Source organism: Eleutherodactylus coqui, chromosome 4 (assembly GCF_035609145.1).
Source record: "Eleutherodactylus coqui strain aEleCoq1 chromosome 4, aEleCoq1.hap1, whole genome shotgun sequence".
NCBI lineage: Eukaryota > Metazoa > Chordata > Amphibia > Anura > Eleutherodactylidae > Eleutherodactylus > Eleutherodactylus coqui.
Genome location: NC_089840.1, coordinates 303,210,656 through 303,236,043, shown reverse-complemented (window position 1 = coordinate 303,236,043; position 25,388 = coordinate 303,210,656). Strand labels below are relative to the sequence as shown.

Below are 25,388 nucleotides of genomic sequence, written 5' to 3'. Positions count from 1 at the left end.
GTGGATATGGTGGTCTGTATTAATAATGGGTTCGGATATGGTGGTCTGTATTTATTAATTGGTCGGATATGGTGGTCTGTATTAATCATGGGTGGATATGGTGGTCTGTATTAATAATGGGTTCGGATATGGTGGTCTGTATTTATTAATTGGTCGGATATGGTGGTCTGTATTAATAATGGGGTCGAATTTGCTGCTCTGTATTAATTATGGGGAAGAATTAGGTGGTCTATATTAATATTTAGGTTGGATATGGTAGTCTGTTTTAGTTATGGGGTCAGATATAGTGGTCTGTATTAATTAATAACATCTTCATAACACCTTTAATGTCAGCCATTATGTCACTTGAATGGACGTTTCAAGACCTTGTCTTCCTTCATCCCCTTCCTGAGGAAGGAGGGTCACAAAGCTATAATGTTAGTTTACTTTCCTCCTGCAAGCCCTGACTATGGGGTGCTGTGACACAGTTGGGGTATTACCTGGCTCTGCTGGAGTTCTAGGCATCCCTCCAGAATTATTTGGGATGATGGGCCCGTTGCATTCCTCAATCGGCTGTAAGGAAGATAATAGACAGTAGTGAGTATTTTCTCCACCTCTCATCTGGTTCCTTCAGGATGTTCCTTCCCTCTATGATCGAGGAAAGTGATGGAGATGTAAAAATGTACAAGAACAATCATCCGATTTCTTCCTGCTGCCTCTCACGTGTCCTTCTTATCTCTCAGAATGGATTTTTATCTATCAATGGCTGCCAACAAGTTCCATTGACAATAGAGAGTCTTCTTCTGAGTGCCACAAAACAATGTAATGTATAGAAAAATGAAGTTCATACAATAATAGGGCTCTTTCCCACGGGGAGCTAGGTCCGCAAACATTACGCGTGTAAAAAAGACACGGCTATTAGAACCAATGGTTCAGATGAAGGAATCAAAACGTTTCCATAGGAAACCATTGGTTCTAATAGCTGCATGTTTTTTAAACACTGGATTTTTGCGTGCCTAGCTCCTTGTGTGAAAGAGCCCTAAGTCTTATTTACAGTTTGAGCGGTAGACAAAGTCCATCCATGTATTACGTGTGTGGGAATGGCCTACAGAGGGCTAGACACAGGCATTCTGGTACTGAGAGGGTTAACACCTTTTGGGTGTAGCAGGAAGCAAAGCATAAAAGCCAGTTCCTGCCAGACTCAGAGGAAAGAGTACCAGATCAGTGGAGCTGAAGGGCTGCTAGCCTGAGGTCCAAGTTGGACCAGTGAGATCCTGTGTGGACCTGCTTGGGAACCGTTGCTAGTCTGACGGAGGAGGACGCCCTCCAGATGCCCCGGGTGGTGTTGGTGACGGTGACCCTGTGGGTTTGTGAACCTTAAACTATGGACTGTGTTATATGCTGTTTGCTGATAAATAAATGCTGGCAGGTGCCTGTTTTAAAAAAAATTCCTGTTCTTGGAGTGATGTTTACTTGTGAGGTGCGCCATTTCCCAGGTGAAGAGGTCGGCAATCCGCAGCCAAGAAACCCCCTTGCTACACATGGTTAGAACAATAGGGCAGAGAGCGGTCAGTCTTCAGAAGCCAGCATGGCCAACCTCCATGACTCAAAGCTCTGTTTCCCAGTCAAGCATCAGAGTGCGCTTATTCAGAAACTCAGAATAAAACATACAAGGGGTAATGCTCATACCCGTCCCGGGATAAGAGGGGTGTCATCTCTCCTTAAGGAGATCACCCAAAAAGTGTGTGAAGACACCAAGGGGGTGAGTAGGTTGGGGGATGGCATCATCTCTCCCGAAAGAAGAGCATCCAGGTGGTCTGTGAGGAGACACCTGAAAAGTGAGTGAGGAGACCTATCAGGCCATGCATGCTCGTCTGCATAATTTATGCAAATAAGGAATATGGAACAATACCTCTGCAGAAATGCTGCCATCCAATAGGTGGTGCTGCAGAGGTATTGTTCCATCTTTCTAATTTGTCCTGGCACGGAATCCCTTTTACCATGCATCAGAATGGTCAGCATGGGGTGGCCTGGATGAAACTGATGGCGGACGTGTGTTAACTAGCTCCGCTAACTAAGCAGCTAATGTAACCCACAGCAACCTAAGAGGACCGCAGAAGAATCAGAGAAGGAGAGGGGAGAGATCCTGCACATGACAGGGAGGAAGCCAGCGAAAACAGAACCTAAGCACCTGACAGACTTCTTTCCAGCGTGCGGCAGTGAAGAGGAGACATGGAGGCCACGACATGCAGCGCTGACAGCGGTGAGGAGCTAGGGGCGGCAGGATAGTGGGACCCTGCACCCAGGAGAAATGGTAAGTGGGCTTACCCTTGCCCCCTCAGCATAATCAGCACAGCCAGCACTCACAGTCACCAACACAAGCGCAGACCTCCATGGCGCCACAGAAGCGGGGGGAGAGAGAAGAAGGCCCAGCTCAGAGCAGAGAGGGGAGGGATCTAGGTGACCTAGTAGCTCATCGCCATCTTCTTCCCTACAATCAGCACTGAGAGCCCAAAGAAAAGAAGGCCCAGGAGAGAGGAGTCCCCACAAAACTCCAAAGCTGGATAGGCGATGAAGAGGCTAGCGATCCAAACATAGAGTGCTCCAGCCAAGTTGCCTCTGAATACTTCATAAGGGACATGGAGCTGGCACTAAGAGGATCGCTGAAAAAAGATCTTAATGAGCTTAATACTAAGGTTAGCTCTGCTATAACAGATCTGGGTGATCTAGTGGATCACCTAGAGTGCAAGACCAGCGAGATTACAAGCTCACACAATGAGTTGATAGAAGCCCACCATAAACTAGAGGAGGATTTTGATGCCCTGAAACATAAAATAGCGAATCTGAAAGACTGCAATAGGCGCAATAAAATCAAATACAGAACTATAGCAGAGTCAGTGAGACCAGAAGACCTCAATACGTATGTACAAGGCCTCATAAAATCCCTATTACTGGACTCTAAGTCAGAGGAGCTTATCCTGAATAGAGTTCACAGCCTCCCCAAGCCTAGACATTTTCCAGAAATTGCACCCAGGAATGTGATAGCTAGAGTGCATTTGTATCATATTAATGATGACCTGATGACAATCTCCAGGAATCTTAAAGAACTGCCCCCCCCCGCCCTGTCAGGAAGATGAAACTATTCTCTGACTTCTCACAGATCACCATGTCTGCACGCAAGACATTCTATGCAATAATAGCAGACCTGAGAGAGCATAAAATGATGTATAGGTGGGGGTTCCAACTAAGCGCTACGTAAATACGGAAGGCAAAATTAGCATCATCACTTCCCTTGATGAAGGCATTTCCTTACTGGAAAAATGGAACCTTCCCAAGCCTAAAGAAGATGTTCCTCCATACGTAACTAAAGACTGGTCCCAAAAACAGGCACTTAAAGTAGGAAGGGAAACTTCACCCCACCGTAAGAGGTTTTTGCACTTGAATGTCCATTCACTTATTTGCAGCCATCGAGCCAAGTTAAAGAGTTTCATCCGTTAGTAGGCTCAACTGTTTACACCCCAGACCATGACCATCCCTCATTGGGTTCTCATTCATCCCATGATCCGAAAAGGTCCATTTCTTTGCATTCACCCCAGTTTTTTTTCTCAAAAATTGATAACTAATAGATATTATACTCTGGAAAACTTTTCCTCTCTATCCCTACTGTTTCAAAATTAGATCCATTTTCAAAAAATAATCCCTCACAATGTGCCGCCCAACCTAAGAAAGCAAGAACTTATAAAAGGGAAAACTGGGGTAAATACGGTTGTCCCACAAGTTGTATCTTTGAAATCCAGATGGAGATAAATCTGATATCCCTAAATGCAAGGGGACTTAATTCACCCTTCAAGATATCGGCATTATGGAAGGAGGCTCTTTCCTCCAAAGCAGACATTTTATGTATCCAAGAGACTCATTTTGCACAAAACAAAGCTCCCACTTTATGGCACTCTAAATGTTTTAAGGTCTTCTTGTCCAATGCTCCCAAGAAGAAAGCAGGCGTATTAATAGTTATAAAGGACTCGGTGCATTTTCAACTTGTGGAGGAGGTTGTGGATCGAGAGGGCAGATGTTCTGCAAAATAGAGGGTTTCCTCATGACATATACACTCCTAATGCGGGGCAACTGAATTACATGGAAAAAGTAATGAGGAAAATAAAGAGGGTACAATAGGGTAACCTGATACTATGCGGGGACTTTAATGTTATAGCAGATGATACTGTAGACACCAGCTACTTGGTGAGAGGGAGAGGTACCCTTTCCTTCTGGATCCATAAAGTTGAATTATTTGATGCCTTTAGATGTTTAAATGTGAATTCTAGAGAGTACACCTTCTACTCATTTCGTCATAAATCATTTTCTAGAATCAACATGTTTCTGGTGGACTTCCCTGTTCTTGGGAGGGTATGAGAAGCAAAGATTGGAGTGACAACATGGTCAGACCTTGCCCCGATCATGCTCAAGCTAAAGATGGGTCCCCAGTCTTCATCATATGGAAGCTGGAGAAACAACACCATCCTAAGGAAATTACCAACATTTTAAAAGAAAGTCAGTGAAGTGAGGAATACTTTCGCTTTAATGACTCCCCAGAGACATGTCGATTTACTTTGGGGAATGCACATAAACCGGTGGTTAGAGATGTAATGATCCCACAGGGCTCCATCTATAAAAGGGAAAAAAACAAACTACCTAAAAACACCCTGTCAGAGTTAGCAGGACTAGAAAGAGAACTCCAAAATTCACCAACTACTTTTCTGCATAACACACTAAGACCCAAATTAAAATACGTAATTTCGTTATAGATGAACATGAGAAAAACTTAAAATCTCTCAAAACTTCCTATTATATTGGCAATAATAAATGTAACCGCCTAATGGTTAATGGAGTTGAACAAAAGAGAGCCAAAGAAAAGATCTCCTTTATAATTGACCCAGTCTCAGGTAGCAAGAGATTAAACCTGAGAGAAATAGCTGAAATATTTAGGAAATTCTATGAATCCCTATATAATCTTAAAATGGAGCCCTCTCTCCACTGAAAAGAAGATAGAAAGGTTTTTTATCCACCATTCAATTCCCAAAAATAAAGAAGAAGCATTTGGAAAAACATAATGGCCCTATATCCTCTCAAGAAATATTGCAAGTTATTAATAAATCCCAGAAAGACAAAGCCCGGGGCCCAGGGGGGTTCACCAATGAAGATCCTAAAATCTATAAAACTCAACTAGTAATACATATGGGGAATCTATTTAATAAAGCCATGACAAGGGGCTGCCTCCTGTGGGAAATGCCCCAGGCAAACATTGTACCAATACCAAACCCGGTAAGGACATATCCTCCCCCCGCAAATTATAGACTGATATCGTTACTAAATAGGGACACAAAATTTTATGCAAAAATATCTGCGTTGCGATCTTGTAAATAATTCCAGATCTTATTCAGAGCGACCAGATGGCATTTGTTAAGGGAAGACAATCATCAGATGCCACTAGAAGATTGTTGGATGTGATGGAGGAAGTGGAGGACTCTCGAACACCTTGTGTGCGCCTCACCCTGGACACGGAAAAGGCATTCGACCAGATTTACTGGGGATACGCCTTCTTAGTCCTAAAGAAATTGGGTTTTGAGGGTGCAATCTTAGGAACAATTCAAGCTTTATGTGGAGCCCCGTCTGCTAGAATATTAATAAATGGACTTATCTCTAAATCATTTAAAATAAATGGGACTAGACAGGGCTGCCCAATGTCTCCCACCTTGTTCATCTTGTCTATGGAACCCTTAGCAGAAGCAATCCGCATGGAGAGCAATATCAAAGGGGTTTCCTTATCATTTAGACAACATCAAATTGGATTATTTGCAGACAACATAACTTTAATGTTAACTTCTCCCTTGGAATCTCCCAGAGTGGTATCTGACCTCCTATCTTCCTTTGGTAAGATTTCTTACTATAAAATCAACCCAACAAAATCAAAAATTTAGCCATCAATGCCCCCGTTAAACTCAAAAAGAATTCCCATATGGATGGGACCCAGCAGGAACCCAGTACTTGGGTATAACAATCATCTTCCTGATGGACGAAATTCACGAGAGTCTTCTCAACTACAATAAAGTGGCATTCTCTTGGTTAGGGAGAATCGTTCTTTATAAAATGTTGGTTCTTCCAAAAATTATTTACAGATTCTGTACAATAGCATTTAAATGTCCTACTAGGCTACTTAAAAGTTACAAAAACAACTGATGACGTTTATTTGGGAGGATGAAAGAACCGAGCGTGGCTACATTTATAATGTATAGTCCTAGAAGACATGGAGGAATGGGAGTCCTAAATTTTGAAGCTTACTATAAGGCGAATATCATCACCCAGTTGAGAGCTTGGTGTGTACCACAAAGGAGGACTAGTTGGCCAAACATTGAACAACAGTCTTTGGGTAAAAGATCTCTCTGCAACCTGTTATTGGCAACAAGCATGGACCCCAATATAGTAATCCGAAAGGTCACATGATTGAAACTGTAATAATTGTTTGGCAGCTATTAATACAAATTTCTAAAAATCACTACGCCAGGAAGATGGTCTCCCCTCCAATTGAAATTTTAGAGTTTTGGTCAGGTAACCTGTACACACGAAACTTGAAAACTAAAGGAATCAATTTGGTATCAGATTTGGCGGATGATTTGGGGAGGAAGTCTTTTAAATGCCTACTTGAAGAATATGGTCTCCTGAATAGGGACTTTTTCTTGTATTCTCAAGTCAAGAGGATATGGGCGACAGTCCCACTTCAGAGGCCCTCTTTGCATCTATAGTTACATAGATTCTTATCCCCCCCCCCCCCCCCCCGCATATAAACTAAAGCTAAAAGAGATTTACAATTTTTTTTGTGGGGGTGATGATGATGTCCATAAAATGCATAAGAAAGCCCATCCCATGAATTGTGAAAAGGAAATGGGATGATCATTTCCAATTTCAAAGTGGAATAGTGCACATGTGTAGGCAAATAAGGCCTCTACTTGTGCTACTTTGAGGGAGGTACACAGCAAAGTGGTTACAAGATGGTACAGATTCTCTGTTAGGCTGTCCAACTTCTTCCCGGATTCCTCTCACAAATGTTGGAGGGGTTGTGGAAAGCGTGGTTCTTTACTCCATATCTTTTGGAGTTGTTCAAACATTCAAACAACTTGGCAAGAGTTTTTCTCTCTCCTCAGCGGGATTGTTGGGATAAGAGTAACCTCAACACCAAAACTGTCGGTCCTCTTGTTGGGGATAGAAAACATTCCTATCAGATTTAGGAAACTGCTAGCCTGGTAGCACACGGTTGCAGCATCTGAGGAGCAAAACACGGCATAGGAGACAGCTGAGTAGAGTTTGAGGTCTTATCACAGTAGCTCTACCATCTCCCACCCAAAGGGTAACCAGCGACACGTCCAAGGGCCAAGGGAAGGTTAAAGGGGTTGTCCCGCGCCGAAACGGGTTTTTTGTTTTTTCAATAGCCCCCCCGTTCGGCGCGAGACAAACCCAATGCAGGGGTTTAAAAAAAAAACTGCATAGTACTTACCCGAATCCCCGCGCTCCGGTGACTTCTTACTTACCTTGCGAAGATGGCCGCCGGGATCTTCACCCACGGTGGACCGCAGGTCTTCTCCCATGGTGCACTGTGGGCTCTGTGCGTTCCATTGCCGATTCCAGCCTCCTGATTGGCTGGAATCGGCACACGTGACGGGGCAGAGCTACGAGGAGCAGCTCTCCAGCACGAGCGGCCCCATTCAGAAGGGAGAAGACCGGACTGCGCAAGTGCGTCTAATCGGGAGATTAGACGCTGAAATTAGACGGCACCATGGCGACGGGGACGCTAGCAACAGAACAGGTAAGTGAATAACTTCTGTATGGCTCATATTTAATGCAAGATGTATATTACAAAGTGCATTAATATGGCCATACAGAAGTGTATACCCCCACTTGCTTTCGCGGGACAACCCCTTTAATCAATGGGGAACCCAATAATGGATTACCTTGGTCCTTTATGTTATGCGTGACACCACCTTTTCTTCTACCGCTGGGGAATTCCTAGATGGCAAAGTAAACTCACCCTAGCGCGGCCTCAGTGGAGGAATTCCTGGTTGTTGGAGTAAATCCACACATACATGGGATTCTTTTAAGACACAGCCTCTGGAAACGGATGGGTGATTGTCGTTTTACTTGAAGTAACTTGATTACAACTTCAAAATGCACACCAGCAGAAAAGCAGTGCAAACATATCAAAGTGGTGTGACAGGGAGGACTCACGGGTGAACAGGAGAAGCCACAGTCTTGTTATCTGTAGGTCCTGATCCCGGCAACACACTCTCTTCTCTTCAACACTCTACCGGTCAACACTCACATTTGATAAACAGGGTACACTGCATGGCAGTTCTTCATTCTCTCACCTAACATTGAAGGGGTACTTTCATATCCCCTGAGTACAGTAAAACCCAGGGCAGGCTGTAGGCTTCTTTCAGCCTCTTCCCTTCTGGGCCACAGAGGCTGAGGGTTCCTGTGTGGTCATCCTGCAGATCCTGAACAGAACTCTCTCCACTCAGAACTCTCCAGACCCAGAACTCCTTGTATGCACCTTGCAGTTACATATATATTTCAAAGTCACGTGACAAACAAGTGGATACATTTTCCAGACAATCAGCTCACATCTGAAAAACTACCTACACAGTCATTGAGTGTGCAAGGTGAAACCTGTAAACACAAGTCACCCTTCTGGTGCTACTTTAGAGCTTACCCATCTAAGGGTACTGAGACTACCTTTGTTAGGCTGGGCAGAATCCAGAATGCACTAACATTGCTATGGGGCACTAATTCTTGGCACTTCTCCCTAAAGACTACAAAAACAGGATGCAACACACTGCAACTGTTACTTATGCTGCTGGGATCTGTAGTTCTAAGCTTTCTAGCAGCACAGACCTCACAGGGTTAATTGATTCAGCTGGCTGGGTGTGGTATTCCCTGCTAGCCCATCTCCTGGGTCTATGCTCACATATAAACCCAGCTCCTGGTCAGTCTTTGTATAGCCCCTAGGGTGAGCATAGACCCAGGAGATGGGCTAGCAGGGAATACCACACCCAGCCAGCTCAATCAATTAACCCTGTGAGGTCTGTGCTGCTAGAAAGCTTAGAACTACAGATTCCAGCAGCACACGTAACAGCAACTAGACACAAAATAGAGAAGGAGTTGACTTGTAGTCCTAAACACAGGATAAGTGGCATGATCATCACTTTCCAGGAAAATTATCTTATGAAGGGTAGTAACCTTAGGTAAATACTCCCAACTCAGCTAAAAAAGATGTCAATTGTAGATGCCTCCCCTGGGACAGGTAGAAGTGCATGCTGGCACACAGATACAGACTAGTAAAGGCCCATCTACACCAGCCGATGATTGCTAAAAAAAAAAAAAAATCGCTAATCAGCAATTGTTTTAGCGATAATCAGTACATGTAAATGTGCGCCCATTGTCCACTTTTCGAGCACTGTTAGCTGATCGTTAAATTCAAACTAACCTGAAAATCGTTGTTCACTCTTATCAGCAGTTTTCCATGGGGAGTGCTGATAGCATTGTTTCCCCATGGAGAACAAAGGATCTCAGCGCAGATAATAGCCCTCTGGCTATTTACTGTGTTCAGTGAAAGCTTCATTTACACACATAATTGGTACTTAAGTAGCTGAGTAGCTACTTAATAGTTTATGCAAAATGTTCTCTCAGAGCTGTCACTGTCCTTTGAGCGATCTTTGAGCAATCATCTGCTGGTGTAAATGGGCCTTAAGACTTGCAGCAGGAACCTCCCCACTTAATTTACATACAATTACTCACAACAGGCACTTACTGGAAGAGCAGACAACTTTACTCCGCAGTTTTTCTTTACCCTTCTGCACAATTTCTTAAACAAATTAAGGTTGCAATAAACATTTTTCACATAATAAATGCAAAGGAAAATCCCATTTGTACAAGTATACTACTTATTCCTATGGAAAAGGATTAAACGTTAAAGTCTTTGGTAGGGGCCTAGCAAAAAGGGAAAACAGCAAAAGTCTTTTAAATAAAGTTCAGAAAAGAAGAAAACAAAAGTCTATGGAAAAGCACAAAGCGTCTCACAATACAGGAGTCTCTTAGCACCAGGACACTCTTTTTAAGACTGGTGGGTCCACTGATTCGGGCTCAGATTTTGTGGTGAACTCAGTAGGGGTGTGCATACTGTTCCAGGAACTGATGCCAATTGAAGAACTGAGGCATAGAAAGGCCATTACTTCCTTGTTCTCTGACTGTTCAGGGTCCTGAGTAGAAGAAGTGACTTGGTAAGTGTCCACGGAGGGGGCGACACAGTTCTGTCATTGGAGCCTGTTGTCTCTGGGCCTAAAGGTAAGGTGCACTTCAGGGTCCTCAAAGTCCCTTAGATAGGGACGCAACCCGAGAGGGAAAGCAGCACTGGCCTTCGTATTATCCCGATGCATAACAATCCACAGCATGGGGGAAGATTCCACTTTCTCCCCTTGAACCGAATTGGGGCTAGCCAGTCCCTGTTCCTCCTCTGCAGAAATGGAAATCAGAGGAGACCTTTCCTAGGCGGGTTTCAAGTTCCGAAGCAGGACCAACTCCCATCGAGAAGGCTCCTCCAGGCGTCTTTCTGGCAGTGGAGAAGTAGGGGATGGCAGCAGCATTGCCGACCCCCCAACTCTAGCTCATTGCCCCAATAAAATCTGGGCTAAGGCGATGAGTAACCAGCTGGGACACAACACCGAGCAGTGTAGGTAGACATGTCCTCACTCTCTAAGAATTGCTGGTGAGTCTGAGAAGAGAAGTCCAATGGTTTGTTGGATGCAGAGGCTGTCTTCTTCTCTGGATGGTCCTCAGCTGCAGACTGTTGCTCCACGGTGGGAGCCACCCCCCTACTTTTTCCTCCACTTTGGCGGAAACAGCTTGGCGAGAAATTTCACGGGCTGAAGATTCACTGAAGAACATGAGGGCTGGCGCCATCTTGGCTCTGAGTACTGTCACAGTCCACATTTACAATTTGTTGCTGGCCATGTAACGTAGGCAACTCCACACGGTCCAGCAACATGACACAGTCTCTCTGTAATCTGTAGCACATCTCTGTGATATACGAATTAAGGTTCTTCCTCTGCATCTGGATCACACAACTTAGTCTGGCACCACTCTGACAAATGTCCATTGGCTCATAGGACCCGCGATCAATTTATAAGTTGGAGGGATCTTGTCCTGGATGGCTGAGAAGACACAGGGGGCCTTAGGACCAGAAGTAACTTTCTCTTACTGTTGCGTGGGCAACAATCCTTCCGTGACTGGAACAGTGGCGTCAAAACATATTTTAAGTGATTTTTAACGAGTACTGAAGAACAGGCACATAAGATTCATCCTGTTTGTGATGCCAAGTTAACTCCACCCTGCACCATCTGGAGAGCGGCACATGGCATAGGAAACAGCGGGGTAGAGTTTGGGGCCTTGCCACAGTGGCTCTACCGTCTTCCAAACAGAAGGTAACCGGTGACACGTCCAAGGGCCGAGGGCAGGTTAATAAATGGGGAACCTAATAATGGATTGTCTTAGTCCTTTATAAATAATGAACTGGCAGCATAGACGGATGTATGAAAGTACAAAACCGCTTTTATTACCCCATTACACAGAGACGCGACGTTTCGGCCATGTTTGGCCTTTTCTGAAGAAGGCCAAACATGGCCGAAACGTCGCGTCTCTGTGTAATGGGGTAATAAAAGCGGTTTTGTACTTTCATACATCCGTCTATGCTGCCAGTTCATTATTTATATGGACATTTCTCTAAAACCTTTCTGTTTTTTTGGTTCTTAACTGGCTTTTGCATTTCAATTGCCTGACCCCGGAACGGGTTTATTTAGTGCTGTTGGTGGGATCAACTTTATTTTTCATGTCTTAGTCCTTTATGTCACGCATGACGCCACCGTTTCTTCTGCAGCAGGGAAATTCCTGGATGGCGGAGTAAATCCACACACTCAGGATTCTTTTAAGACACAGCCTCTGGAAACAGACGGGCGACTGGTGGCTTTACTTGAAGTAACTTGATTACAACTTCAGAATACAAGTCAGCAGGAAAACAGTGCAAACAGTGTCAAAGTGGTGTGACAGGGAGGACTCATGGGTGGACAGGAGAAACCACTAGGTCCTGATCCTGGCAACACACTCTCTTCTCTCCAATACTCTAATGGTCAACAGTCACATTTGATAAAAAGGGTACGCTGCATGGCGGTTCTTCATTCTCTCTATTAGCATTGAAGGGGTACTTTCATATCTCCTGGGTACGGCAGGCCCAGGGCAGGCTGTAGTCTCCTATCAGCCTCTTCCATTCTGGGCCACACAGGCTGAAGGTGCCTGTGTGGTGCTCTTGCAGATCTTGAACAGAACTCTCTCCACTCAGAACTCTCCAGACCCAGAACTCCTTGCATGCACCTTGCATTCTCATATATATTACAAGGTTACGTGAAAAACAAACCGATACATTTTCCAGACAGTCAGTTCACATAACAGACAGTTAACCCTTTTAGTGCTGCAAATATGCAATGCACATCAATCATGCAACACGGAAGACACTGAGATTACATAGACAAATACATGCATACAGTTATGGAGGGGCCCCGTTGTACAGGGCCACTACACAGTCTTCTATCTATTAAATTGCCCATAGCAAGAAATTGGAAGACAAATCATATTCCTTCATTGACTGAAATAACCCAACTGCTTTCAGAACATTATGTTTACGAGGCGGCATATGCATATAGAAATGATAACGTTGAAAAATTCCTGGAGACCCGGGGCCCCTGGTTGGATCATTTTCCACTAGAAAATTTCAAATGTAGAGATTACATAAGAATTGTTCAATTTGGTTAGATATAAAGAGTTGTACATTGTGATTTATCCATGTAGAATATGAAGCCGTCTACACTGGATTGGAACATAGAAAATAGTTTGGTAGAAAATAGAAGATGAAGTTTACTCCAACTGGAAGATTAGGCAACAGCCCTGAACATCTTAGACATGCTGGTTTATTGTAGACCATCAATGGCTCAATACACAATTAAACAAAAGTGTTGTTGGCCAAGGCCACAGCTCCAAGTAATGGCCAACATTACCCAACATTTACAATCAATGTGTCAGATGTCACCATGGGTTCTCATTGAGTCATTGTTTCCCCCTGACTTTCATCCAGTTGCTGCAGACATACTATGCTGAATTCTCCATCCAACCCTTGGCTGCAGATTGCTCTTGCTCTATGAATCTTTTATCGACCTGAGTGGACACACGTTCTTACAGTCTTGAGGAAATTCTAAATTCAATCTGGTCTACATTATACCTCTGGCTGATAAAGATCTCACTAAGTGAACTTTGATTTGGTAATTGAACATTCGACTAATCATCTGCAAATGGTCATTGTCCATTCCACCATCTATTTCTATACATTTTTTTCTTTTTAAGTACCTATTCTTTTTTTCTCACCTCTTTCTTCTCTTCCTCCTCGACACCCGCCTCTTCTTCATCTACATATCGGAAGGAATCCCGTTTTCCCCCAGGCCCTGCTGTCCTCTGTCCTTTGTAGGGGGGTGAAGACATACGGAGCCGTCTCTCTTTACTTAGGACTCTGTCCAATAAATCCGCAATCTCTGATCTCTCGATTGAACCCAGAAGCACCATACATTCTGCAAGAAGGGCACATATTATAGGAAGCTGCATGGACAGTGCTGTGCAACATGGACCTACCTTGTCTCTAAGACCATTTGGATAATTCCTAAGGTACTAGCTTCTGTTGGGATGTGTTGCCACAAGAAGCTGCTATTGACTGATCTGAAATTAAGTGTATCTGTTTATTACTCTGCAACCAGTTTCTTAACATATGAATATTCAGTTGAAGCATTAGATATTTGGATATTCCGTGACAATGAGCATCAGGTATTTGTGTAATTATGAGCTGATCCCACACCAGTTCTTACAGGTACAATTAGAATAACAATAACCGTTTATTGATGGTTTCCTTGTGGCAAAACCCAGTTTCTAAAAGTAGACTGCAAAATAAGTGAGACCGCAGGTAATCAGGATTAGTGATGCATATTTTACACTTGCAGATGAAGTAAATGTTCATTAAAGACAAAATCTTCACTTTATATAAAAAATGGGAAATCTATATGTACACAAAGAGCTTCATAGCATAGGTAACATTGGTACTGGGTGGGAGGAATTAATCATCATCCAACATCTTCCTTCTGGACCATAAGAGTGACCCGAATCACGATGCAGACCAGGCTTATGTGGCAATGACCTTTATTCCTCTAGCGTCATCCCAAGTTCACAAACCATAGAAGTGGAGAAGGATTGTTCACTATGGGTGATTAGTTGGCAAATGCAAGCATGGAAGGAACAGATGTGGAGATGGTTGGGCATCAAGCTCATCTAAATCGGCCACAATGGACTTCATTTAAGGTCCCAATAGATGGAGCACAGTGGTGGCTTTCTGATGTCTAGCTGTACTACATGGGATCTGCTTCCTACATGAATTCTTTTGGAATAAAGTGTGGAGAGCTCCAATTTGACAAAGGGAGTCATCTAGAGGACATGCAATGATCTGTTGGAAAAGTACCTCCACATCGCCACCTATTGGAAGAAAACTTCCCTACAGGGCAATGTTCGGCATTTCTACAGGCCTTGACTAAGTAATATGACTAAGGATTAGAGATGAACGAGCATGCTGGTCTGAGCTTGATGCTCGTTTGAGCATTAGCATACCACGCGGTGCTCGAGAAAATGTCACCCTCTCCTCCCCACATGTTTAGTGGCTTTTTTAGCCAATGGACATCCAGGGAAGGCTTTGGTACCTCCTGCAGTGACGTGCCAACCCTGTGCACGTCTATAGCAGTGATTGGCTGGCCTGATCAGGTGACCTACGAGCATAAAAACTCAGGTCACCTGAGGCTCGCCTCACACGCAGGCTGGGTTAGCTGAGGGACAGAGCTGCTGTGAATGAGAGAGAGCGTTAGTGTAGGTTAGAAGGAGCGTTTAGGCAGGGATCCATCTGCAAAGAACCCAACAGTCCTTTTAGGACTACAACTGCACTTTGTGCATCATCAGTTTGGCTGCCTGGGACCAGTAGTGCGCACAAAGCATTCACAAGCATCCCGGCTGTATACTGCACACTGTTACCGGTTCTATACAATATACTGCTACTGGTGTACACAGACTATATAGGAACTAACAAAGCTCCTCTCATTTTTCATTTTTTTATTTGTTTTTGTACAAGACTCTACTCATTTTACACTGTTTATTTTTTGCTATAGTGTACGCAAAATACCCCAGTGTGACGGAACAAGGGATGAATTCCCATCTCTCTGGGCACCTTGCATCCAGTTCCAGGGAAACAGAACTAATCTAACTAATTAATATATTAGATAAAATGATCTGCCTCACTCTTCCTGCTCGATAACAGGAAATGACTCCTGCTGTAGGTTTGCCCTACCTACCTTCCCCTCCTCCCCTTATGTCTCTTCCACCCCCATGTCTATCCTTCCCGTTGTTCCCCCACTCTCAGCTTTGTGCCAGTGATTTCATTCTTTAGACTGGAAGGTATACACTGTTTATATACTACTTAGGCTATAACTTTAATCCCTGTATCCATGACTTTTTGGTCCTGCGAGGTCAGACTGCTTCCAATTCTTCCTGGCAATTTTTCTTTCAATATAAAGTCCTGTCGCTCCGCACCATATAACCAGACTGTACTCATTTTACACTGTCTATTTTTGTATTAAAGCGTACACAAAATACCTCGCAGTTTGCACAGCCTTTTGACACAGTGCATTATACAACATGTTCGAGACTAGGGGTAAGGGTCGAGGACTTGGACGCGGGCGCCCGAATGAGGGTGTGGGCAGAGGCCGAGGTCCTGGGTGGGGTGAAACAGTGCCTGCTGCTGAGGGAGTAGTAGAATGCTGTGTATCTACGCTCCCCAGCTTCATCTCACATTTTGTAGGTCTATGTGGTAGACCATTATTAAAACCACAACAGTGTGATCAGGTGCTGACGTGGATCACGGATAACGCGTCCAATAATTTATCCACTACCTAGTCTTCCACACAGTCCACTCACGCTAGCCAAGGGACTGGACCTGTAAATCCTCACGCTTATCCTCTTTCCTCCCAGCCTGGTCACTCCAGGAAAAAGAAAGAACAGGCATACACCCAAGAACTCTTCTCATGTCCCTTCCCTGTCGCAAACCAATGCCCAAAATTTGGACCTTTCACAGTCTCAGGGTGATGAGGGTGTGACTTCCAAGTAGTGTCTAAAGAGCTATTTGTGGATGATGATGATAATGATGAGACACAGTTGTCTGTCAGTGAGGTTGTTGTTAGGGCAGTAAGTCTGAGGGAGGATCAGACTGAGGATTTAGAGGAAGACCTGGTGGATGATGAGGTGACTGACTCGACCTGGGTTGGTAAGCCTACTGATGACAGGGCTTCAGAGGGGGAGGCAAATGCAGCACCAGAACAGGTTGGAAGAGGCAGTGGGGTGGCCAGAGAGAGAGAAGCAGTGCGTCACCATGAGGCCGGTCAGGGACCCTGGATGGCAGTGGCACAGTTCACTGCAGCATTGTGGGATGACGTTGCGCCCATGTTTGGGTCGGTGAGTGGCGGCGCCGTGCTCTGGTGTGCGGGCACGGCATGTGGCACGTGCGGCCGTGCGCGCGCGCGTGCCTGCTATGAGAGGCGCGTGAGCTCTATCTCTGTGAGTTATAGTGGCTGGCTGGAAGCTGCGGTCAGCCAGCTTGATTGGTCTCCGCCCGAGGGGCGGAGACACCTGAATATAGTCTGGCAGCTGCTGATAGCAGTTGCCAGTTATTGGTTCCGTCCTTTGTGTGTTTAACCTCGGTCCTGCTCCAGTGGAAGTTACCCTGTCCTGATCCAGCTCTGCCTGTGTTCTGTGGTTTTCTTTTCTGTTGGTTATTCCATCTGCCTAGCCTGTCAGTACTAGTAAGTTGTCATCTGCATAGGTACGGCGGTTCCTTCCTGTCCTGCCACTAGGCAGCATAGAGACAGAGTTGGCGGCCTGGACGTGTCCACCTTTGGGAAGGGACACTGGCGTGGGTAGAGTCTGGGTGCCCCGCACCATGCGTACCTATGCACCCCACTAGTACTGTAACATAATAACTGGCCCCAAAAAAATCTTCCTGCATTTTTCTTTTGCGGAGGATTCACTGTGTGAATGGAGTCCTACAATACGATTACCGCTCAGATTTGTGACCTGGCCGGGTTGTTCCAGTACCTGTTGGGGCGTCTTAGCCATCATGAGCAGCGGTTGGTTGTGCCTGCTGATCCAGTACCAAAACCCAAATGCCTATTACCCAAGGTGTTCTTGTGGGACCGGAAAAAATTATTTGTCTTCCGGGAGGCTTGTAAGTTGTTTTTTCGCTTGCGGCCTTGTTCCTCTGGGTCCGAGTCCTAACGGGTGGAGATTGTTATGTCGTTGCTCAGAGAATGCCCTCAGTCATGGGCCTATTCTTTACTGGCTGATTCCGTTTGTCTGCAGTCGGTAGATTCTTTTTTTTTTGAGCTCGGGAATATTTTTGATGAAACCGATCATGCGGGTTATGCAGTCAGCAGTTGGCTCTACGCCAGGGACACCAGTCGGCAGAAGAATACTGCTCTAGTTTCAGGCAGTATTCTGGCAAATCTGCATGGAATGACTGTGTGCTCAAAGATTTGTTTTTGGGAGGCCTGTCTGACGCAGTAAAAGATCTATTACTGTCCCATCTGTCACCATCCACCTTGAATCAGGCTATGGAATTGGCAGTCAGAGTGGATCATAGACTCAGGTCTAGAAGGGAAGCTAAGCTAGAGGCCCGTCAAGAACGTGGTGTCAAGTCTCTGGCAACTTTTACAGCCTGTACCTCATTGTCAACTCCCGGAGATGATGGCATGGAAGTGGACCGATTGAGTCCCGGAGAGCGGAGGCGCTTCCAGGTTTCTAACCAACTCTGTTTTTACTCCGGCAAGACTGGTCATCGCATCGCATCCTGCCAGGAAAGGCAGCTATTGAAGAAGCAGAAAAACTTCAGCTCCTAGGTGACTGTCGGGAGGGTCATCTAGGAGGTCAGGTACTCCCTAAATTACTGGTGCCTTGTAGTGTGTCTTACAAGGCTTTTCACAGGGCGGGACAGGCATTTATTGATTCTGGGTCGGCCGCGAACCTTATCCATTTGCAGTTCGTAAGACCACTGTTGTCAAGTTTTACCGCATTAGGTTTGCTGATCCACTTTACCAGTATCGATGCAACCCCTCTGTCCTCTGGGGTAGTGTTTTGGAGGACACCAGAACTTCGGTTCATGGTGGGCGCATTACATTCGGAGGTTATTTCATTTCTGGTCATGGAGAAGATGTCCGTGGATATCGTTCTGGGATTGCCATGGCTAAGGACGCACGATCCTCAGTTCGATTGGACTACGCTGGAGCTAGTTCGGTGGGGAGGGTTCTGTCAGGATCATCTAGTGCCCGTTACATTGTGCTCCACCGATACTGTTAGTATTCTGGACTATTTACAGGATTTTCAAGATGTGTTCTCTAAGAAGCTTTCTGAGGTATTACCCCCACACTGCGAATGGGATTGTAGGATTGATCTTGTCCTGAATAGTCCCATCCCTAAGGGGGCCATATTTAATCTGTCGGGTGGGGAGCAGATTAAATCCTATATTTCAGAGGCTTTAGCCAAGGAACATATCAGGCCATCAAAGTCACCAGCTGGAGCAGGCCTATTTTTTGTTGAAAAGAAAGATGGTTCTTTGCGGCCTTGTGTTGACTATCGGGCTTTAAACAAGATCACCATAAAGAATCAGTGCTCGCTCCCTCTGATCCCTGATCTGTTGAATCAGGTGGTGGGAGCACGCTGGTTCTCTAAACTTGACCTTCGGGGGGCTTATAATCTCATATGTATTAAGTCTGGTGACGAGTGAAAAACCGCGTTCAACACTTCGTGGGGCACTTCGAGTGTCTGGTGATGCCCTTCGGGTTATGCAATGCCCCTGCAGTTTTTCAGGGGTTTATGAACACGGTCTTCCACGATTATCTAGGGGTTTTATGGTTGTCTATTTGGACGACATTTTGGTGTACTCGTCGGATTGGGACACGCATGTCAGACATCTCCATTTAGTGTTAGAGCTGCTACGGGAGTACCAATTGTATGTTAGATTGGAGAAGTGCTCATTTGGGGTCAAACGCATGTCATTCCTTGGGTATATCATTACTCCAACTGATGTGTGTATGGAGTCAGACAAGGTTGCTGCAATCACACAATGGGCTAAACCAGATAATTTGAAGGCTCTTCAGCGCTTTCTTGGGTTTGCCAACTTTTACAGAGAATTTATCAGAAATTTTTCAGTGATTGCACAACTGCTGACTGATCTCACTAAAAAAGGAGCGGATGTGACGTCGTGGTCTCCGGAAGCTTCAGAGGCGTTTGAGCAACTTAAGAGGGCTTTTTCCACCGCATCGGTGCTTGCTCAGCCGGACCCTCAGAGGCCTTTTTTCGTGGAGGTAGATGCTTCTGAGGTTGGGGTTGGTACAGTCCTCTCCCAGGTATTGGTGGGCCATTCAGGGTTTAGTCCGTTTGCTTTCTTTTCCCGTAAATTTCCCGCAAATACGATGTTGGGAACAGGGAATTGTTGGCAATAAAATGGGCATTTGAGGAATGGCGTCATCTTCTGGAGGGGGCCCGACACCAGGTGACAGTCTTCACCGATCACAAGAACTTAGTGTATCTTGAGAATGCTAAGCGGCTTAATGCGCAGCAAGCCAGGTGGGCGCTTTTCTTCTCGAGATTCAATTTTACAGTCATGTACCTGCCGGGAGATAAAAATGTGAAAGCTGACGCCCTCTCCCACAGTTTCGGGATTCCGGAGGTTGGGGACTCTCTTCCGGAAGGCATCCTCCCTCCCGGTGTCGTGGTGGCAGCCCTGACACGGAACCTTCCGGCTCAGCTTCAGGAATATCAACTAGAAGCTCTGGAGGGGGTTCCGGCAGGTACATTATTTGTACCGATGTTTCTGTGGTTCTTGGTTCGGGAAGAGTCTCATTCCTCTGCTTTTGCAGGGCATCCGGGGGTCCAGGGGACTCTTGAGCTATGTTCCAGATTCTACTGGTGGCCCGGCATGGCACGAAAGGTCCGGGAGTTCGTAAATTGGTGTTCAGCTTGTGCACGTGGCAAGAGTCACCGTAAGAGCCCTGAGGGACCAGTAAGGCCATTGCCAGTACCTGGTAGGCCATGGTCACACGTGTCCATGGATTTTGTTACTGACCTGCCTCTGTCACAAGGTTGTTCCACCATTTTGGTAGTTGTTGACAGGCTCTCGAAAATGGCCCATTTAGTTGCTCTGAAAAAATTACAGTCTGCCACTGAATTAGTGAGGATTTTCATTAGGGAGATTATAAGATTGCACGGAATACCGGTCAATATAGTTTCGGATCGGGGAGTGCAATTCATGGCCCAATTTTGGAGGGCCTTCTGTAAAAACGTGGGAACATCTCTGTCTTTCTCATCAGCGTTTCATCCACAGATGAATGGGCAAATGGAACGCAAAAATCAAGACCTAGTACAATACTTGCGTCTTTTTGTGGTCGAGAGGGTCAGTCGGTGGGTAGAGTTTTTACCCTTGGCTGAATTTGCCATAAATAATCATATCAGTTCAGCGATGGGGGTGTCACCTTTCTTCTGTGTGTTCGGTCGGCATCCCCGGTTCCTGACTTCCATTCCAGTATCTACAGTTTGTCCCGTGGTTGATGTTGTTACTAGTGAGTTGCGGGAGGTCTGGAATGGTGTACACAAGAACCTGGAGGAAGCAAGTGGTCATATGAAACTACGTAGTTGTAAAAGGTCCACTGTTTCGTAGCCATTTGAGGTCAGTCAGAAGGTCTATCTGTCCACAAAGAATTTAAAATTGAAGCTCCCCTCGGTAAAGCTTGTGCCACGTTTTATTGGCCCCTTTGCCATAACGCGAGTCATTAATCCTCTTGCCTATGAGTTGGACTTACCTGGTTCTTGGAGGGTACATAGGGTGTTTCATAAATCCCTTTTGAAGTTGTTTATCCCTTCGATTGTGCCCGCCTCCGGGCCCCCTCCATCCACCCAGTGCAGGATGAATTCCAGTATGAGGTTGAAGATATTCTGGATTCTCGGTTGTTGTGGGGGTCCCTGCAGTACTTGGTTGCCTGGAAGGACTTTGGTCCTGAGGAATATTCCTGGGTGCCCACGCGGGAGGTCCATGTGCCCATTCTCGTTTGGCGCTTTTACCGTCCCAATCCTGATAAGCCAGCGTCTGGGTCCGGGGGCCTGTAGGTCCCCAGTCAGAAGGGGGGTAATGTTACCATGAGGCCAGTCTGGGACCCTGGGTGGCAGTGGCGCGGTTGGCCGCGGCGTTCTGGGATGACGCTCGGGTCGGCAATCGGTGGCACCGTGCAGGCACAGCATGTAGCATTGTTGAATACCACTGCAACATGCCCGTTGGAGTGGTAGTCAGCCTCTGCACTTCTGGATGTCTGACATCTGTCAGGTGTTAGGAAACTTTGAGGAGTAAACACAAATGGTGAGCAGCGATGCCACCATTATCAGTGTAACTATCCCGCTGCTTTGCCTGCTGAGAAGGTCGCTGCTAAGCATTAAGGCCGATGCTTTGCGGATAGAACAGGTAATGGGGGATAACAATACATCGCTTGATAGCCAGACCACCCTCAGATCTGTTTCTCCTGCGTATTGGAGGAGGAGGAGGGGAAAGAGACTGCTGCCCCCACTGCAGAGGGTACCCATGCTACTTCCTTCACATCTGTTCAGCATGTATGGGCTGAAGAGAAGGAGTAGGAGTAGACTGAGAGTCATCCTCCTAGTGAGAACAGCGATGTGTTGCATACTGGGACTCTGGCACACATGGCTGACTTCATGTTAAGCTGCCTTTCCCATGACCCTCGCATTAGACGCATTCTGGCCAACATGGATTACTGGGTGTTCACTCTTTTCCACCCACGGTATAATGAGAACCTTTCCACTCTTTTATTCCCAAAGAGGAGAGGAGTACGAGAGTGATGCAATACCACAAAGCACTGGTGGAAAAGCTGATACTAGGCTTCCCATCTGACAATGCTAGCGGTAGAGGACGTAGTTCAGTGGGCCAACTAGCAGGGAGACGAGGAGAACAGGCAGCATGTCCAGCGCAGGCAGGGGAACACTCTCCAAGGCCTTTGCCAGTTTTATGGCACCTTAGCCAGACTGTGCCACCACTCCTCAGTCTAGGCTGAGTCGGAGGGAGCACTGTAAAAAGATGGTGAGGGAGTACATAGCCGACCGTATCACCGCCCTCCATGATCCCTCTGTTCCATACAACTATTGTGTGTCAAAGCTGGACACATGGCATGAACTTGCGCTGTACACCTTGGAGGTGTTGGCCTGCCCTGCCGCTGGCATGTTATCAGAGAGGGTGTTTAGTGCTGCTGAGGGGATTATTACGGATAAGTGTACCTGCCTGTCAACTGACAGCACCGACAGGGTTACACTTATTAAGATGAGCAAAACCTGGATTTCCCCAGACTTCTCTTCTCCACCGGTGGAAAGCAGCGTAACATAAAGTATCTTTAAGCTGGAACTGGAGAACCATGCACCCTCTATCACCCCAAAAAAGGGTAGAAGTAGCTTGGTCTATCCTTCTCTGATCTTCCTCCTCCTCTCCCTCCTAAACCAGCATGTCAGCTCGCTGAACAGCCAATTCTTCAGAGGACCAAAAGGCTCTGTAAAAACTTTTTTTTTTCGGAGGGCTGCCTACAGGCTCTGTCAAATTAATTTTTTCTGAGGGCCACCTCCAGGTTCTTGCCCCCAATTTTGTAGAGGTTCACCACTAGAGTTCAGCAAACGTGCTGGTTCCAGCTTCATACGCCCAGAGAGTCCACAAATGTATCCCAGCTCAGTGTCCAGCTATCTGACACCGAGACAGAATGAATTGTCCTGGTTTGGCCGCTCTAATTTCTTCATGGTACATGTTGTCTTTCCCTGGAGCACTGGTTAAAAAGCCCCTCGGAGAGAGGCAGGGTCTGGGACAGGCGGTAGCTCTATGTTAAAAAAATATTTCAGGGGTTCACCTGCAATCTGGGTAAACAAATCTTTCAGAGGTGCACCAATACTCTTGGTACACAAATTTTTCAGGGGTTCGCCTGCACTCTGGGTAAAAATTTTATTGCCGTCAGTGCTATCAGGGGAAACAGGCCTGCTGCTTCTGCTTTACTGGAACCGGCGCTCGGCCTGGACCGCCAGGATTTTTCTCATATCTGTTCTCTGACACCCACTTCACCTCGCCTCGTGGCCGGGGATGCTCCGTCAAAATTGGCCTCCGCCACCGCGTTTTTGGGCATCCCCTGGAGCACGGAGGTTAAACCCTAAAGTGGGGTGTTAGGTGATTTTTTTCCTTTTTTTTCTCTTTGCACACTTCCTCAACTGGCAGAGGCATTGTTGTGTGCCTGGCTGCTCGGAGGGGGTGCCCGGTTCGGACAGCCGTCCGCCAGCTACTACGGCCAGACAGGCAGAGTGGGGACTCAGGGACTCTGTGGCTCTGCTCCAAAAGGAGGCGGCAGAGGGGCGGCTGTGGTGCATTGACTCGAGTGTGCACATCCCCACTCCTCAGCCCTTTGGCAAAATAGGTCAAAGACCGCCAGCTCCTGCCCAGTACTCCTGGACAAAGGCGGGTTGACCCAAACCCCCAGGACAAGAGGGGAGGGCCGCTCCTCTTTCGCGTACCACTCCGTGCGGGGGTGGCGTCGGTCTGTCGGATGTCAGGAGCCGGAAGGACTGGCCTACAGTGTCGCCGAGCTCCTGTTGGCAAAGTAGGCAAAGGGGTGCGCCTTGCCCCATATTGAATGGGGACAGCTGGACGCTGCGCTTGGAAAAATTTCAGATGCACGAGCCTGCATCCTAGGGGGGATTGGACAGCATTGCCAGCATGTAACCCAGGAGAAGAGGCAGCGGTGTCACCTGCAGGCAGTGATTGTCCTTTGTTGCACGAGTCTGGTGCTTAGCTAAGATGCCAGCACGTGTGCCTTGCTGCTTAAGGTCTGTCCCAAATAAATTGTTAGTGGGGTGACGCCAGACTCTTGCCCCCATTTTGGCTTAATAGTGGAACCTGGGAGTCTCAGATGCAGCCTTGCGTGCTGCCCCTGCCCTTCCCTATCAGTCTCTGTGGTGTTTCCATGACTTTCTGATGTTTCACACAACCTCCCCCATGCGGAGCATCGGTCAGCTTAAAAAATTCTCCAGTCGCCCATTGACTTCAATGGGATTCGTTAGTCGAAACCAGATCTCGAGCATTACGAAAAGTTCGACTCGACTACCGAGCACCCGAGCATTTTGGTGCTCGCTCATTTCTACTAAGGATATAAAGCAAACTAGAGTCTTCTCCATAAAGAAGCAGTATCCATCTGTAGACAGCTGTTCCAGGGTGTTTGCCCCTTGTCAGGGGAGAGCAGGGTGCTGGTTGGCTCAGTGGGAAACCTTTGACATGGGAGAAACTTTCTCCTTATGAAGAGCCTCTTGTTTTTGCATATCTTTTTTTGCCAGGAAGCCTTACATGGTCTATACAAGTCTCCCTGTGCCAACCTGGCACCCTCCACAAGGGGAAAGTTTATTCCCCTCTTTAAAGGCTTCTCCCCCAGCCAACCATTTACCCAGCTTATGGGCAACCCCCCAAAAACACCTGCATGCAAAAGGACACAAGCGTCTGACAGCCTTGTGATGTGACCAGGAATACAAGCCAAACACTCCCAGCTGGTGAGGCTGCACAGGTACTTTTAATCCCTTATTTGCATAGATGAATTCTTATACGGGGACCGTAAACCTCCAAAGAAGCAGAGGAATTCAGCTGTCTTACCTCTGGACTCCACTAGGGGCAGGGTTTTGTGGGAGCAGGTCTTCAGGACATTCAGAAGATCTTTGTAAGTACAGTGAGAAGACACGTACCGAATGGCCGTCACCATAATATCCTCCACGAAGATGTTGTATTTACTGCCGGAAGAAAAGAAAAGATTTACAAGAGATTTAAAGCTCTAAACGATAAAAATCACAATATAAATTCATTTTGTTCTTCTCTGCTGCTTCTCCAGACCTCGAGGTCGTCATCACCCCGACTCTGCAGCTTCATCTAGCAGGTGGCCCTTAATGAAAGGTTCCGGGCCCCTAAGTGTATTTCTTTTCTATAGAAAGCTTTTGTTCCTTTACATTTTTGGCAAGTAAACAAAACTGGCAGCGTCCGCATGATGGCGTCTGTGGCAGCGTCCGCATGATGGTGGCTCTGGCAGCGTCCGCATGATGGCGTCTGTGGCAGCGTCCGCATG

At 46.4% G+C, this 25,388-nt stretch overlaps 1 protein-coding gene across 1 annotated transcript in view; it reads right to left on the bottom strand.

Annotated features, from left to right (window-relative positions):
- CLCN1 (chloride voltage-gated channel 1) overlaps nucleotides 1-25,388 on the bottom strand; it is a 306,841-nt gene that overhangs the window by 31,374 nt on the left and 250,079 nt on the right. The window contains exons 16-18 of the mRNA XM_066601497.1: nucleotides 24,926-25,059; nucleotides 13,492-13,691; nucleotides 480-552 (exon numbers count right to left, since the gene is read on the bottom strand). Coding sequence (XP_066457594.1) covers nucleotides 480-552; nucleotides 13,492-13,691; nucleotides 24,926-25,059 — 407 coding nt within the window. The remainder of the gene's footprint in view (nucleotides 1-479; nucleotides 553-13,491; nucleotides 13,692-24,925; nucleotides 25,060-25,388) is intronic.